The following is a 14,880-nucleotide window of genomic DNA, read 5'->3' as shown; positions in this document are numbered from 1 at the left end:
GTTAGAATAAGGCTGTAACGTAACAAAATGTGGGGGAAAAAGTCAAGGGGTCTGAATCCTTTCCGAAGGCACAGTAAATGCATATCCCCATGAAACTGATTGAGATCAAAGGGTTGGTATGCAGATGCTTCATGGACTTTTCACTGGTAAAGCTTAAAGAATTATCATTAACGATTGACAGTGAGAAATGTGAATGGAGGGTGACCACAACATTATTTGCGTAAAGGTAGAGAAATATGCGCAGTACGTGATTCAGATCTTCAGTTCTGGGGAAAAGGGACGGAGGGGGCTGTTACCTACGGATCCGCGGCCTCGGCCATTCTAATTTCCTGTCCTAACCACAATGTACTTGACCTTAGACTGTTAGGCCTAATCATGGGTCAGATCATATGCCTATTTTTTTCATATGTTGCATATCTTTGTCACACAAACCACAATTTACCTGACCTTTTTAACCTTTGGTTAGGACCTTAGCCACACAGCTGCTATCTCAAGAGTTGTGTCCTCCGTCTCTCTTCTACACCACATGAATGGCTCCTCAGAGGGCTGTGTGTGTGCTGGGAGAGGAAGTCATGGTGACAGCCCGGTCGTTCCTCTCTCCCCCGCCTGTCACTGTAAAGACCCACTGTTTGGCCTATTGTACACTATTGTACATGCAGCTGGACTAAAACAACAGCTCGCCTACCAGTGAAACAACACCACAAGGGCCTGTATGAATGACAAGACTGTTTCAAGGCTTAGGCGGAGCATACTGTCTTATTTCACAAGAGTTTTGTTGGGTAGAATGAAAGGGGTTTTATGTTCGATATGGTTGTAATAAGGCTAAACTAAGAATTGGTTGTTTTTTTTTGTAAAACATCACAGCACAGTTGAAAGATATATGGCACATGGAAATCAACTGGATGGTGTTGAGAGATAGATGGGAGGGGTTGAGTGGAGCTGAAGGATGGGACTTAAAAACAAACAAAAATATAATATTTTAAAATATACTCTGTCCGTAAAATGTATATAGTATGTAGAAGCCTAAGTTGTTGTCCATTAGTTTAATCCAATTGGGGTGGGAACATAATAAAGGATTTCTGTTGTTGTTATATACATACATACAGTTCAACTCTGAAGTTTACATACACTTAGGTTGGAGCCATTAAAACTCGTTTTTCAAGAACTCTACAAATGTCTTGTTAACAAACTATAGTTTTGGCAAGTCGGTTAGGACATCTACTTTGTGCATCACTTATAATTCACTGTATCACAATTCCAGTGGGTCAGAAGTTTACATACACTAAGTTGATTGTGCCTTTAAACAGCTTGTAAAATTCCAGAAAAAGATGTCATGGCTTTATAAGCTTCTGATAGACCAATTGACATCATTTGAGTCAATTGGAGGTGTACCTGTGTATGTATTTCAAGGCCTACCTTCAAACTCAGTGCCTCTTTACTTGACATCATGGGTAAATCAAAGAAATCAGTAAAGACATCAGAAAAAAAAATTGTAGACCTCCACAAGTCTGGTTCATCCTTGGGAGCAATTTCCAAACGCCTGAAGGTACCACGTTCATCTGTACAAACAATAGTATGCAAGTATAAACACCATGGGACCACGCAGCCGTCATACCGTTCAGGAAAGAGACGCGTTCTGTCTCCTAGAGATGAACATACTTTGGTGCGAAAAGTGCAAATCAATCCCAGAACAACAGCAAAGGACCTTGTAAAGATGCTGGAGGAAACAGGTACAGAAGTATCTATATCCACAGTAAAACGAGTCCTACATCGACATAACCTGAAAGGCCGCTCAGCAGGGAAGAAGCCACTGCTCCAAAACCGCCATAAAAAAGCCAGACTACGGTTTGCTATTTCACATGGGAAAAATATCATACTTTTTGGAGAAATGTCCTCTGATCTGATGAAACAAAAATATAACCATTTGGCCATAATGACCATTGTTATGTTAGGAGGAAAAAGAGGCAGGCTTGCAAGCCGAAGAACACCATCCCAACCGTGAAGCACGGGGGTGGCAGCATCATGTTTTGGGGGTGGTTTGCTGCAGGAGGGACTGGTGCACTTCACAAAATAGATGACATGTGCAAGGAAAATGATGTGGATATATTGAAGCAACATCTCAATACATCAGTCAGGAAGTTAAAGCTTGGTCGCAAATGGGTCTTCCAAATGGACAATGACCCCAAGCATACTTCCAAAGTTGTGGCAAAATGGCTTAAGGACAACACAGTCAAGGTATTGGAGTGGCCATCACAAAGCCCTGACATCAATCCCATAGAAAATCTGTGGGCAGAACTGAAAAAGGGTGTGCGAACAAGGAGGCCTACAAACCTGACTCAGTTACACCATCTCTGTCAGGAGGTATGGGACAAAATTCACCCAACTTATTGTGGGAAGCTTGTGGAAGGCTACCCGAAAAGTTTGACCCAAGTTAAACCACTTAAAGGCAATGCTACCAAATACTAATTGAGTGTATGTAAACTTCTGACCCACTGGGAAAGTGATGAAAGAAATAATTCTCTCTACTATTATTCTGACATTTCACATTCTTAAAATAAAGTGGTGATCCTAACTGACCTAAGACAGGTAATTTTTACTAGGATTAAATGTCAGGAATTGTGAAAAACTGAGTTTAAATGTATTTGGCTAAGATGTATGTAAACTTCCGTCTTTGTGTGTGTGTGTGTGTGTGTGTGTGTGTATGACCATTGTTATGTTAGGAGGAAAAAGAGGCAGGCTTGCAAGCCGAAGAACACCATCCCAACCGCGAAGCACGGGGGTGGCAGCATCATGTTTTGGGGGTGAAATAAAGAAATAAAAGCTGAAAGAAATAATTCTCTCTTATTCTGACATTTCACATTCTTCAAATAAAGTGGTGATCCTAAGTATATATGTATGTATGTATATTTACACACACACAACAACAAAATATATATATATATATATATATATATATTTACACACACACAAAAAATATATATTTACACACACACACAAAAAAAAAATATATATATATATATAATATATATTTACACACACAATATGGGGGATTGGAAATGATGCAGACAATTACATTGATGGAAGCCACAATCTATCTGCAATATTAAAGATCTACCCCCTCTTCTTAGAAAGGTCACACGGGTCATTGTTGCTATAATGATGTTTGACTCTAAACCTCAATAGGTGAACAGGTCAACTTCTCTCTAAATCCTAGCCAGAAGGAGAATAGAGAGTACCTAAAATTTCTCATTGACTGTGTTACATTGAGGAAGTGTGTTTTGTCTTCCTCTTCTTGGCACCTCTCAGCAAATATGTCTTACATTGTTTCCCTCTCAGTAGCATTTCCCTATTCTACTCAGCCCTGACTAACTTAATTTTTACTGTATTGAGCACAATAGGGCCGTGGATCACTTTAGCTTGTTATTTTGTTTTTGTTAGCCTAATTGTTTATCTTTTGTATCCGTAGTGTTAGCAGCATGCTAGGCTAGGTTATATCCCTGATACAGTCCAAAGTCTATTGACGTATCAGGACTATACTAGTCTAACGATGCTACCTCCCTACACTGAATGGCTAGGTGTCTCTCTCCTCCAAATACCTAGCCTCATCGCTGCTCCAGCTAAAGATAGCCCCCTCCCACCTGAGGCGTGCATGGAAACTCCTAATCCTATTTGGGGAAAGGGCTAAGTTCTGGCTAGCTCCACTAGGCTAGGCTGCATGTGTATACTCTGAGAAAGCCTTCAGAGCAAAGCAACAGAATGGCCTCTCTGGCCAATCCTCTTACCTCAGCGGCGCAAAGCAGCCATATTGAGAGCTTCTTGAAACCATTTATGGCTCAGCAGGTTTCATTCACTGAACCTGGGCAGGAGGAGGTTCACTGTTCAACTCACTTTCAGATTGTTTTACACAGCAGGGCCTGTATGCTCAAAACGTCTCAGTAGGAGTTCTGATCTAAGATCAGGTCCTCTCTAATGTCCATATAATCATATTCATCCATTGATCTAAAATGGAAAACTGATCCTAGATTAGAACTCCTACTCTGAAACACTCTAAGGATACGGCCACAGACCGGGAGTTTGGTCTTTAAAAGAAGGAGACTTTTAAAGTGTTGTATGGTATGGAGGGGAGAGGGTTTGCTGGTCCATAGTGGAACAACTTAGGCCTACGTTATGGATAGGTAGAGTTAAGTGTGTTGCGTCTTGATATCATTGAACTTGAGACCCTTTTATAAGACCCTTTTGCATTGAATTGTAAGGCTACTGGGTCCAGACAGGACTCCACTGACAAAGACCACGTGTTGTAAATGTATGGTGTGTTTACCTGTTACTGTGGTATTTAAGCTGTTATGGTATTTTTACCTCATTAGATGAATGCTGTTAGGTTTCTTTAATCCACTGTACTGCATCTACTGTAACCATTCTTCTCTTATTTTGCAGATCCTGATAGAGTTCTGTGCGGGTGGAGCGGTGGATGCCGTCATGCTGGGTGAGTCAGTCTTCCTACTTCTAAAGAATGTGATAAGCAGATGAGCGATAAATCGTTGGTAACAATAGTAATGTATTTAACAATATTATGTGACTGAAACGTAATGGATATAACAGTATAGTAACAGTTAACTGATATTGAACTACCAGTGATTAGCACCAACACGATGTAGACCACGCTCATACTACATTGATAAGGTATCAGTATTAACATTCTTCATTGATTCAGTCGTGTGTGTGTGTGACTGCGTGTGTGTGACTGCGTGTGTGTGTGTGACTGCGTGTGTGTGTGTGACTGCGTGTGTGTGTGACTGCGTGAGTGAAACCCAGTGTTTGAGGAGGAATGCTAAGTGTGTGTTTATGTGGCCCCGGTCCCTCAGAGCTAGAGAGGCCCCTGACGGAGCCCCAGATCCGGGTGGTGTGTAAGCAGACCCTCCAGGCCCTCCTCTACCTCCACGACAACAAGGTGATCCATAGAGATCTGAAGGCTGGGAACATCCTGCTATCCCTGAACGGAGACGTCAAACTGGGTAAGAGACTGGGGAAGAGAGGCTGGGAGTTACCTAACCCTGTGTGTTTCACAAACCTCTCCCCGGGGACCCGCAAGCCGTTCCATGTATTAGAACTATTCCACAGCTAGCACACCTGATTCAACTTGTCAACAATCAAACCCTTGGATAGGTGTTTCAGGTGATGTAGATCAGGGCTACAACAAAATTGTGAAACGTGCATGGGTCCACGAGTAGAGGTTTGAAAACCACTGCCCTAACCAACTATGCGTGCTTAACATGTACATTTAGTCCTTTAGTAGAAGACACTATTACAGTCAATGCACACCACTAAGGTAGAATGCATTACCATACACTCTTAGAAAAAAAGGTTATTCGGCTGTCGTTCCACCATTTCCTGGTTGCTAAAATTATAATAGTTTGCCTAATTTCAGTTTGTGACTAAACAAGCAATGTGTAGAGAATCATTGTACCATCTAAACTACTTTGAAATATATTTTCAATAATCCAAAATATTGCACAGTTTCTTGAAAAAGTATTTGCCCCCTTTCAAATTTTCTAAATTTTTGCATATTTTTTTAATGCTGAACGTAATCAGATCTTCAACCAAAACCTAATATTAGATAAAGGGAACCTGAGTTTACAAATAACCAATAAAATGTATAGTTATTTTATTTATTTAATTAACAAAGTAATGCAACAAACAATTCCCCTGTGTGAAAACAATTTCCCCCTTACACTCAATAACTGGTTGTGCCACCTTTAGCTGCAATACCTGCAAGCATATTTTCAGCATTTGAAGCTGGTGTACAAAACCAAAAGTAAAAGACCTAAAAACTAAACATAAGAACGGGAATCATAGAAATAGCACACACAGAACAGATCTACCGCTTCTTAGACTTGCTTTCAATGAGAACGATGGATTTATAACTCACATTTCTATGTGAATTTGGTTGGTTCACCAAAAAGTTACATATTGCCGCTTTTAGTAGGGCCAGGGGGAGTTTTTGGATACACCATAGAAGTGCATTCTTGGATGTTGCATCTGTTGGTGCATTTAGTAAAAAATAAAAGCATGATATCACCGCTATGAAACACCAAATATGTTTAGCGCAGATGTGGAAGAAAAAATAGAGGAATAAGGTGGTCTTTGTTTGTTAGGTTTATCATAACATTTATAACACAATATACAGACAGAAATGTTCCATCACGTAATATTGTAGCTGTCATCTACGAATCAGTTATGTCACTCAGTTATGGCAATGCTAACTGCCCACAAATCGATTGCGTGTTAGGAAAGCCTGCATGTCATCATTGTTCTGTCATATTGGTACACAGTGAGGAGTTTGCTCCACACAGTAAGCTCCCGACTCATCATGCAGTAGGTTGTGTATTAGGATGAGTCATAACTTTGTGCCTGTAACAGGCTTGATGTGATAATGCAGTACAAAGTAGGGTTTTGTGTCAGTACAGTGACATAACAAAGGTGGCTGTGAAAGTGCCTGTTTGCATGTCAGTGACAGGCAGTGAGAGACTTTTTGGGAAAGATTCATCACAAACACACACACACACACACACACACACACACTCTGCTATAAACAACACATGATGTCATCGTTCAGATGCACACGTAACGTAAAAATAGATGTTTTGTTGTTGCGTGTTTTTCGCGTCGCTAACATGATTACTGTTATGCTTTTGAATAGGCCTGGATTTGGCTGAAGGCCTATATGTATTTCAGAAACCATTGTCTAACTTGTATAGATTGGCTTGGTCCAGGGGTCTTCAACATTTTCTTGGCCAGGGACCCCCCTCCCAGGAAAGCCAGCGACCCTGGGACCACTATCGTACGTTAGCAAAAAAAAATGGCACGTCTTATCAGGTGAATGATACTGGCAAGGAGAAGTAAATAACATGTTTAAATGAATAGATTTGGTAGATAGTTTTTTCATTATTTTTACCTCCCACATCATCATCATCAAAGATGCTGGTAACTAACCCAAGATACACCACCAGTGTTGTTCCCAATGGGAGAAAAGTAAGCTTAGTGGGCAGAACAAGCCAGGTTTGGGCAGAGCCAAGCATCCGCTAGCGCAATCCTATTGTCGCGTTCCAGCATGTATTTGCATATTTCTGTTAGGGAACGCCTAGTCTGTGAACTGAGGGTGTGCAATAACTCAATTTGCCCTTGCCCTCCTAAACAATGCATTTTTTTCTAATTGTTTCTAAAGGGTCAAGTCTACAGGACTTAGTGCACTCTGTTCATAACAGACATTGTAGGTTTTGGAAGAGAACTGTATTGTTTAATCAAGGAGTAAATTTGTCGAATGTCGGCTCCTCCCACTTCCTGCCACTGGACTGCCTCTCATCATTATATGTGCCATTGGAACACAGGAGTGATGGTTGCTGATAATGGGCCTATGTAGATATTCCATCAAAAATCCGCTGTTTTGAACTAAAATAGTCATTTACAACATGAACGATTTCTACACTGTATTTCTGATCAATTTTATGTTATTTTAATGGACAAAAAATGTGCTTTTCTTTCAAAAACAAGGACATTTCTAAATATTCTGTTGATGCTAGCGATATTAATAAAAACATTTAAGTAAAACCAAAAAATCTAAATCACTTCAATATATACTGTGTATATATTTGCGGACCCCCTGCACTACCTCTAGGGGGCCGCGGACCCCAGGGTGAATACCCCTGGCTTAGGTTAATTCTTATGAACAACACGTTGTACCCTAGTTGCTAACAGCAGCACTGTTTCCCATTGGTGTTTCAGCTGACTTTGGTGTGTCGGCCAAAAATACCAAAACACTACAGAGGAGAGACTCTTTCATCGGGACGCCATACTGGTGAGTCAAACATGAAAACCTGTCATATTGTTGTAATTCATCAAACTACTATTTCTCCCCATTCTTCTGAATTGACCAGTCAACTTGATATACTTTTTAATGTATCCCCCCCCAAAAAATATTTACTTGCATTTCAATTTATAGAAACCTTAATGTATAGCCTACAAAATCCCAATATTACTGTACAGAAATGATACAATTACACATTTCCACACTATTCGTTTCATTGACATTTACATTTCACCTAATATATTTTGTCCCCTTTTCATTGGTCATTCATATTTCACTGAAACATTTCATATCCTCTGATTGGTTCTTTTTTATCCCTTCTTCCCAGGATGGCCCCGGAGGTGGTGATGTGTGAGACGTTTAAGGACCGTCCGTACGACTACAAGGCTGACATCTGGTCCCTGGGGGTGACTCTGATCGAGATGGCCCAGATTGAGCCTCCCAACCACGAGATGAACCCAATGAGAGTCCTGCTGAAAATAGCCAAGGCCGATCCGCCTACCCTGATGCAGCCGTCGCGCTGGTAAGTCTGGCGTGTCAGTCAGTGATGTGGCAGCCTGGCAGACAAGTTATTTCTGTCTAGGTTTGGCCTCAGGAACCCTCAATTAAATGGGAAGGAAGAAATGCCCTTTTGATACGCTGTCACAATGTTCCTCTTCTTGCACTTTCTTGCCTAGAGAGATTGTATCACTAATTCACTCCTCTCTGCACTTGCCATATCTGTTGAGATGGTTCTATCTACTCTAATTTAGCTCAATGCCTTTGAGAGGAATACATGACACTGTTTAATTGTAACCCATTTTCAATGTTGTAGCTATTACAAATGATCTCCATTCACTCTCTTCAGGTCTCCCGAGTTCAGTGATTTCCTAAGAAAGTGTCTCGATAAGAATGTGGACAACAGATGGAATGTGGCACAACTTCTACAGGTAATGGTGACACACCTGTTCCCCCCTTTTGCCCTCACTTTCCCCTTTGTTCCCTCACCCTACCTCCTCTTCTCCTCAGCCCACCTCCTCTTCTCCTCACCCCACCTCCTCTTCTCCTCAGCCCCCTCCTCTCCTCCTCACCCCACCTCCTCTTCTCCTCACCCCACCTCCTCCTGTTCCCCCCCCCCACCCCCCCACCCCCTAGCACAACACTCCTCTTCAATCCATCCCACGGCCACCTGTCAAATTAAATACATGGCCATATTGGCCCTGATCATGATCCGATAGCTGCTCAGCCGGTGCATCTAAGGTACATCTATGTCAGCCAGGTACCTGGTGTGCTAGCTAGCGCGCTAACGACGCTTACTTATCCCCTCTGCGCCTCTGTCAGCACAACAGGCTTTTCTTTCCGAAAGGGTTTAAAGAGCAACCGCCAAGCTAGACAGAATGACTTCCAGACAGACAGTAAGAAGATATGGCGTACGGAGGACATAAACGCACATGAGCTCAGTGTGGGACAGTACAACAGGAGTATCGTTGGTATCGTTTACCAAAAGCCCAAAAAGGGCGTGAAAATGCAGAACAGTAGTCTACCACCGACGAACGTGTTGATGGCGAAGAAGCTGCAAATTCTTAGGCCAGCGGTTGATTATGTTCAGCGGGTGTCCTGGCAAAAGAAGGACAAGGTAAGACTTGGGTTTTGTTGTTTGGAAAAGGGATGCATTATGACTGCAGTATCCGTACAGTAGGGAAGACCGTGTGCTTTGTTTATTAATCAGGTTGTTATGAAGATTGTACTTCACATTTTTTGACTAAATATACACTGAGCGTTCAAAACATTAGGAACACCTTCCTAATATTGAGTTGCACCCCATTTTGCCCTCAGAACAGCCTCAACTCAGAGGCATAGACTACAAGGTTTAGGAAGCGTTCCACAGGGATGCTGGCCCATGTTGACTCCAATGCTTCCCACAGTTATGTCAAGTTGTCTGGATGGCCTTTGAGTGGTAGACCATTCTTTATTCACTGTTGAGTGTGGAAAAACCCAGCAGCGTTGCAGGTCTTGACACACTCAAACTGGTGTGCCTGGCACCTACTACCATACCCTGTTCAAAGGCACTTAAATATTTTGTCTTGCCCATTCACCCTCTGAATGGCACACATACACAATCCATGTCTCAATTGTCTCAAGGCTTCAAAACCGTTCTTTAACCAGTCTCCTCCCCTTCCTCTACACTGATTGAAGTGGATTTAACAGGTGACATCAATAAGGGATCATAGCTTCCAGCTGGATTCACCTGGTCAGTCTATGTCAGGTTTTGTACACTCAGTGTGTTTTTCTTTCAATCTTGATTTGTGTGATGTGTCTCAATTGCACCTCTTTGACTGCAATATTGAAATCGCACAAATATTGATGTTCTCTTTTCAGGTGCAATGTAAGTAGTACACTTCAAGGGGACATAATAGTCTTTATATCTAAAACTTTCTCTTTTTTGTTATTGTTGCAGCATCCATTTTTGAGTACTGTGACAGACAGCAGACCGTTGAGGGAGCTGATCGCTGAAGCAAAGGCTGAGGTTTACGAGGAGATTGAGGATCACAAGGAGGAAGAGGAGGAGGAGGATGGCGAGACACAACGGGTATGTCACACCACAGACAGCTCAGTTAGGAAAAAAAACAGATGAGAGTGTGAAACGCTATAGATGGACAGTTTGTATTCTTCTGTGGTCTTCATCCTTCATTATAAAGAACAGTCTGTGCTGACTTGACAAAAATAAGGAAAGTGAGTGGCTATTGGTTAGAAGGATATATTTAGAATCTTCTATTATTTGAATATGCTAATCTAGACATGATCTGTTGATTATTTTGAACCTCCATTTTGATTTTCATCACGTCTTCTTCAGGGTCACAAACGTGCACCGTCCGATGCCAGTGTTGCCAGCACGGAGGATGAGAAACTCCCTCAGTCTCCCTCAGCCTCCATCCTGGAGTCTTTACCGGAGAAGGCTGAACCGGTTATCCCGACACCACAGATTGTTGAAAAGGTCCCTGAACCAAGCGTCGCCAAGCCAGAGGAGAACCTGGTTGTGGACACGGGCTCCGTCGAGGAGCCTGCTGTCCCTGCAGAAGTGGAGAAAATGGATGAGACCCTTGGTGTTCCAATGAATGCAGAGGCAACAGAAGCCAGTGAGAAACCAGTAGAGGTGACGGAAGAGGAGGAGAAGGTTCCAGAAATAACAGAGGTTTCCCCAACAGAAGCCAGTGAGAAACCAGTAGAGGTGACGGAGGAGATGGAGAAGGTTCCAGAAATAACAGAGGTTTCCCCAACAGAAGCTAGTGAGAAACCAGTAGAGGTGACGGAGGAGAAGGTTCCAGAAATAACAGAGGTTTCCCCAACAGAACCCAGTGAGATAGCTTCTTCAGACCCAGCTGAGAAACCAGCAGAGCCCCAACAAGAAGGAACCGTTTCCAATGCTGAAGTCACCATAGGGGACAAGGAGATGGAGCAACTGGCTATATCCAATCAAGATGAAAAGGAAGTGGACACAGCTGAGGTCCAGACGAATGAGATCACTGCAGAAGGGTCAGAGGCCAAGGAAGAGCCAACAGAAGGCAAGATGGAAGTTGAGGAAGAACCAGCCAACGAGGAGCCTAGCAGGGAAGCAAAGGTTACCGTGACAACCCCAGAGGAGACTAAGGTGGACGACAAACTCACACCTGCATCTTCAGCCGTCTGGAAAAAGGAGGAAGGAGAGAAAGAGAGAGTGGAGTATAAGCCAACTGCGGAGACAGGGACTCCAGTGAAGTCTAAGGATGAGAAGGAGAGGGATTCGGACTCTGGGAGTAGTTCTGCTGCAGATAACGGCAGCATAGACATGAACCTGTCCATCTCCAGCTTCCTGACCAAAACCAAGGAGCCAGGACCCCTCTCCATACAGGTACGGCATCACAATACACTCTCTTTAGAGAATGTCTTTGATCAAATCCATTGGTAATAGCTAAGTAATCCAGTAATAACCCTCATGAATACACCATTGTAAATGCTTCATACATTATTATCGGTGTTATAAATGCTTATGAATTGTAATGTTTACAATGACCGCTTTATCCCATAAAGTTGTCCAACTACAGTATATTGATGGTATATTTATTGCCACCATTTTTGTTTTTCAGGACACCAAGCGCCAGAAGAAGACACTGAAGAAGACCCGTAGGTTCGTGGTGGATGGAGTCGAGGTTAGCGTGACGACGTCGAAGATCATCACCGACAATGACACCAAGAACGAGGAGATGAGGTTCCTCAGGTAAAGATTTGTTTGCAGGAATTAGCTATTTTAGTATATTGTGTGTACAAAACATTAGGACCACCTTCCTAATATTGCTTTGCACCCCCTTTTGACCTCAGTCCATTTGCATATCAAAGTGCTACTGAGCCGCGTGCATCGAGATGTCTTGTAATATAACGTTTTCATTGGTCTCTCGAGAGACCCTCCTCCATTGCTTTGGGTTGGTTAATCTCCTTTTGGAGAAAAAGGTGTTCCTCTCTCACGGTTTCCTTCCTCCCCCTCCTCTCCCAGGCGTCAGGAGCTGAGGGAGCTGCGTCTCCTGCAGAAAGAGGAACAGAGGGCCCAGCAGCAGCTCAGCAATAAACTGCAGCAGCAGAAAGAGCAGATCTGCCGCCGTTTCGAACAGGAGACGACCGTGAGTCACTATCCTTTTTTTGTTGTCAACGCCTCAACGGGAGGTGCTTTGAGACCTATCGACAGGTACCGTGTAGTACTGCAATTGCATGTAGTGCTGTGGTACTATAATTGCCTGTTCGTGACCCTGGCCCCAGTCTTACTGTGTCCAACCTAGCACAGTGACAGAAGGTTGCCGACTGGTGTGGTCACAACCAATCCCGAAGGAGCATGCTAAACCACACACGGCTCTGAAACAGTAAGCTGAATTAACCCAGTAAGACCAGTTAGTCCCTGCCCAGTATTACAGAGGTATGTCCCGTCCACACCACACCACAGCTTCCATGTGCCTTTTGCTCCTGTTACGTCATTACTTATTTCTGGACGAGGTAAATCCTTCTGTATGTCAGTCAAACTGCCACTCACAGTTTAGACGGAGACTGAATCCACTAGCCAGCTAGTAAATCCAAGGCAAACGGGATGCCATTGAAATGCCATTGCTTTCTGTAATATGCCAATCATTCATTGATGACCAGTGTTTGGATACCAGTTCTATTTCTAGTGAAAGGGACGAGCCGACACCGAATCAAAATGACATCCTCATTCTGCAGAGTAAGAAGCGCCACTACGACCAGGAAGTGGAGAACCTGGAGAGACAGCAGAAGCAGACCATCGAGAGGCTGGAGCAGGAGCACACCAACCGGCTGAGGGACGAGGCCAAGCGCATCAAGGCCGAGCAGGACAAGGAGCTGTCCAAGTTCCAGAACATGCTCAAGAACCGCAAGAAAGAGGTAAGAAAGTAGAGGGCAGTGTGTGTTAGTGTTGCACGGTATACCCAAACGTCAGGACTTTTTCTATACTAGAACATGAAAAACGGTTCAGTGCATCATGTTAGCTCCCCACTCATACGGACTCTAGTCTGTCCTGAAGAACCACTGCTCACACTGGGAGTCTGGGCTGTATCATGTTAGCTCTCCACTCATACTGACTCTAGTCTGTCCTGCTCTAAGCATCTGGGCTGTATCATGCTAGCGCTCCACTCATACTGACTCTAGTCTGTCCTGCTCTAAGCATCTGGGCTGTATCATGTTAGCTCTCCACTCACGCTGCGCAGAAGTTAACACACTTGAATAATGCAACACAGCACGTAGAAATTGAGCAACTGTTAATTACTGTTCGCAAAACAATGTCCATTACAGGCTAGAACACTTTACAATGTAATAAGATCCCTTTTTTAGCTTCCAGCTTTGTAGGCTAACTTTCTTTGCTAGCTTACAGCTGAAGTCCACATCAATTCACCACCCTAGTACTTTGTTTGTGATAATAATGCAAACCATAATGCAACACATGCCGATATCAAAGCTGATTTGTCACCAAAAACCACACGGTCGTTGCCAAACACGTTATTCATTCACTTGGTCTCCCTCGCCTCGGGTCTCTCCTGTCACTGTGTTTGAGTGACGTCATTAAGTTGTTAAAGACACAGCGCACACGTTTATAAAAGAAGATATTGCTTCTGCCATGCAAATGCTGTTGATCAGTACAATAAAACAAGGCCACGAATGGAAGGGAAATTGATTGTTTGTCATCTGTTACCACGTTAAATCAGCCAAAACAAGCACTCACTCCCAGGGCCTGATTTAATACAGGTGCTTACAGGGGCCGATTCCTCGGAGCCCAAGAACATAAGGGGCCCAAAAGGCCCCTTATGTTAGGGTTAATTGATTCATTAACGCATGCATGGCTATCTGGATCAAGTGCCATTCTGTACATTTGGCAATGCGCCTTTTTTTAGCCGTGGTATCGTTTCTGATATTGAGTATTGTGATGGTATCAAGTACCATGATAATAAACCTGGAATCGTTATCCAAGTCACATTTTTGGTATCATGACAACACTAGTGTGTGTGTGTGTGTGGTATGTGAATGTTGTAACTGATGCTGTAAAGGTCTGGCTGTGGGTGTGCTTGTGGTGTACAGTACATTTGTGGTAAAGAAACATGTTGAACTGTCATAGATTAGGCTAAGCAGCGGTTGGACTCTCATTGACTGTCTGTGATTTGCAGGATTGTTTTCACTACAATGTCTTGCTGTTACATTTGACCTTTTAGTCATTTAACAGACTCTCTTATCCAGAACAACTTACAGTCAGTCACCTTAAAAGATAGATTGGTGAGAATATCACCGTTGTCGCAAGTACATTTTTCCTCAGTAAAGAAGCTATCAACAAAGTCAGTGCTGGTAGGACAAGACGACAAGGAATAGTTGTCTTTTCAACAACAACAACACTTATTGACAGACAAAAATATACTAAGCTACTCTTGCAGAAATTAGTTGTTTTCCCAGGCTATCGATGAGCTCTGTTGAACTGGATCACTAAGAGTGGTTTTAATATGCATGATGTACTGTTG

The 14,880-nt window shown here is 42.9% G+C and overlaps 1 protein-coding gene across 2 annotated transcripts in view; it reads left to right on the top strand.

Moving 5' to 3' along the window:
• Window positions 1-14,880, top strand: part of LOC139424538 (STE20-like serine/threonine-protein kinase) — a 34,602-nt gene that overhangs the window by 6,283 nt on the left and 13,439 nt on the right. The window contains exons 3-13 of one of the 2 annotated variants that reach the window (XM_071176474.1): window positions 4,435-4,483; window positions 4,863-5,012; window positions 7,780-7,852; window positions 8,190-8,384; window positions 8,709-8,790; window positions 10,299-10,430; window positions 10,695-11,069; window positions 11,145-11,729; window positions 11,965-12,095; window positions 12,369-12,492; window positions 13,082-13,261. In XM_071176474.1, the coding sequence (XP_071032575.1) occupies window positions 4,435-4,483; window positions 4,863-5,012; window positions 7,780-7,852; window positions 8,190-8,384; window positions 8,709-8,790; window positions 10,299-10,430; window positions 10,695-11,069; window positions 11,145-11,729; window positions 11,965-12,095; window positions 12,369-12,492; window positions 13,082-13,261 (2,076 nt within the window). Of the gene's footprint in view, window positions 1-4,434; window positions 4,484-4,862; window positions 5,013-7,779; window positions 7,853-8,189; window positions 8,385-8,708; window positions 8,791-10,298; window positions 10,431-10,694; window positions 11,730-11,964; window positions 12,096-12,368; window positions 12,493-13,081; window positions 13,262-14,880 lie in introns of both variants that reach the window. The other variant, XM_071176473.1, reaches the window with a different exon arrangement.

This window comes from Oncorhynchus clarkii, chromosome 13, assembly GCF_045791955.1.
Source record: "Oncorhynchus clarkii lewisi isolate Uvic-CL-2024 chromosome 13, UVic_Ocla_1.0, whole genome shotgun sequence".
Classification (NCBI taxonomy): Eukaryota; Metazoa; Chordata; class Actinopteri; order Salmoniformes; family Salmonidae; genus Oncorhynchus; species Oncorhynchus clarkii.
Note: the sequence above shows the minus strand (reverse complement) of the source record. Positions and strands in the feature narration are given on the sequence as shown.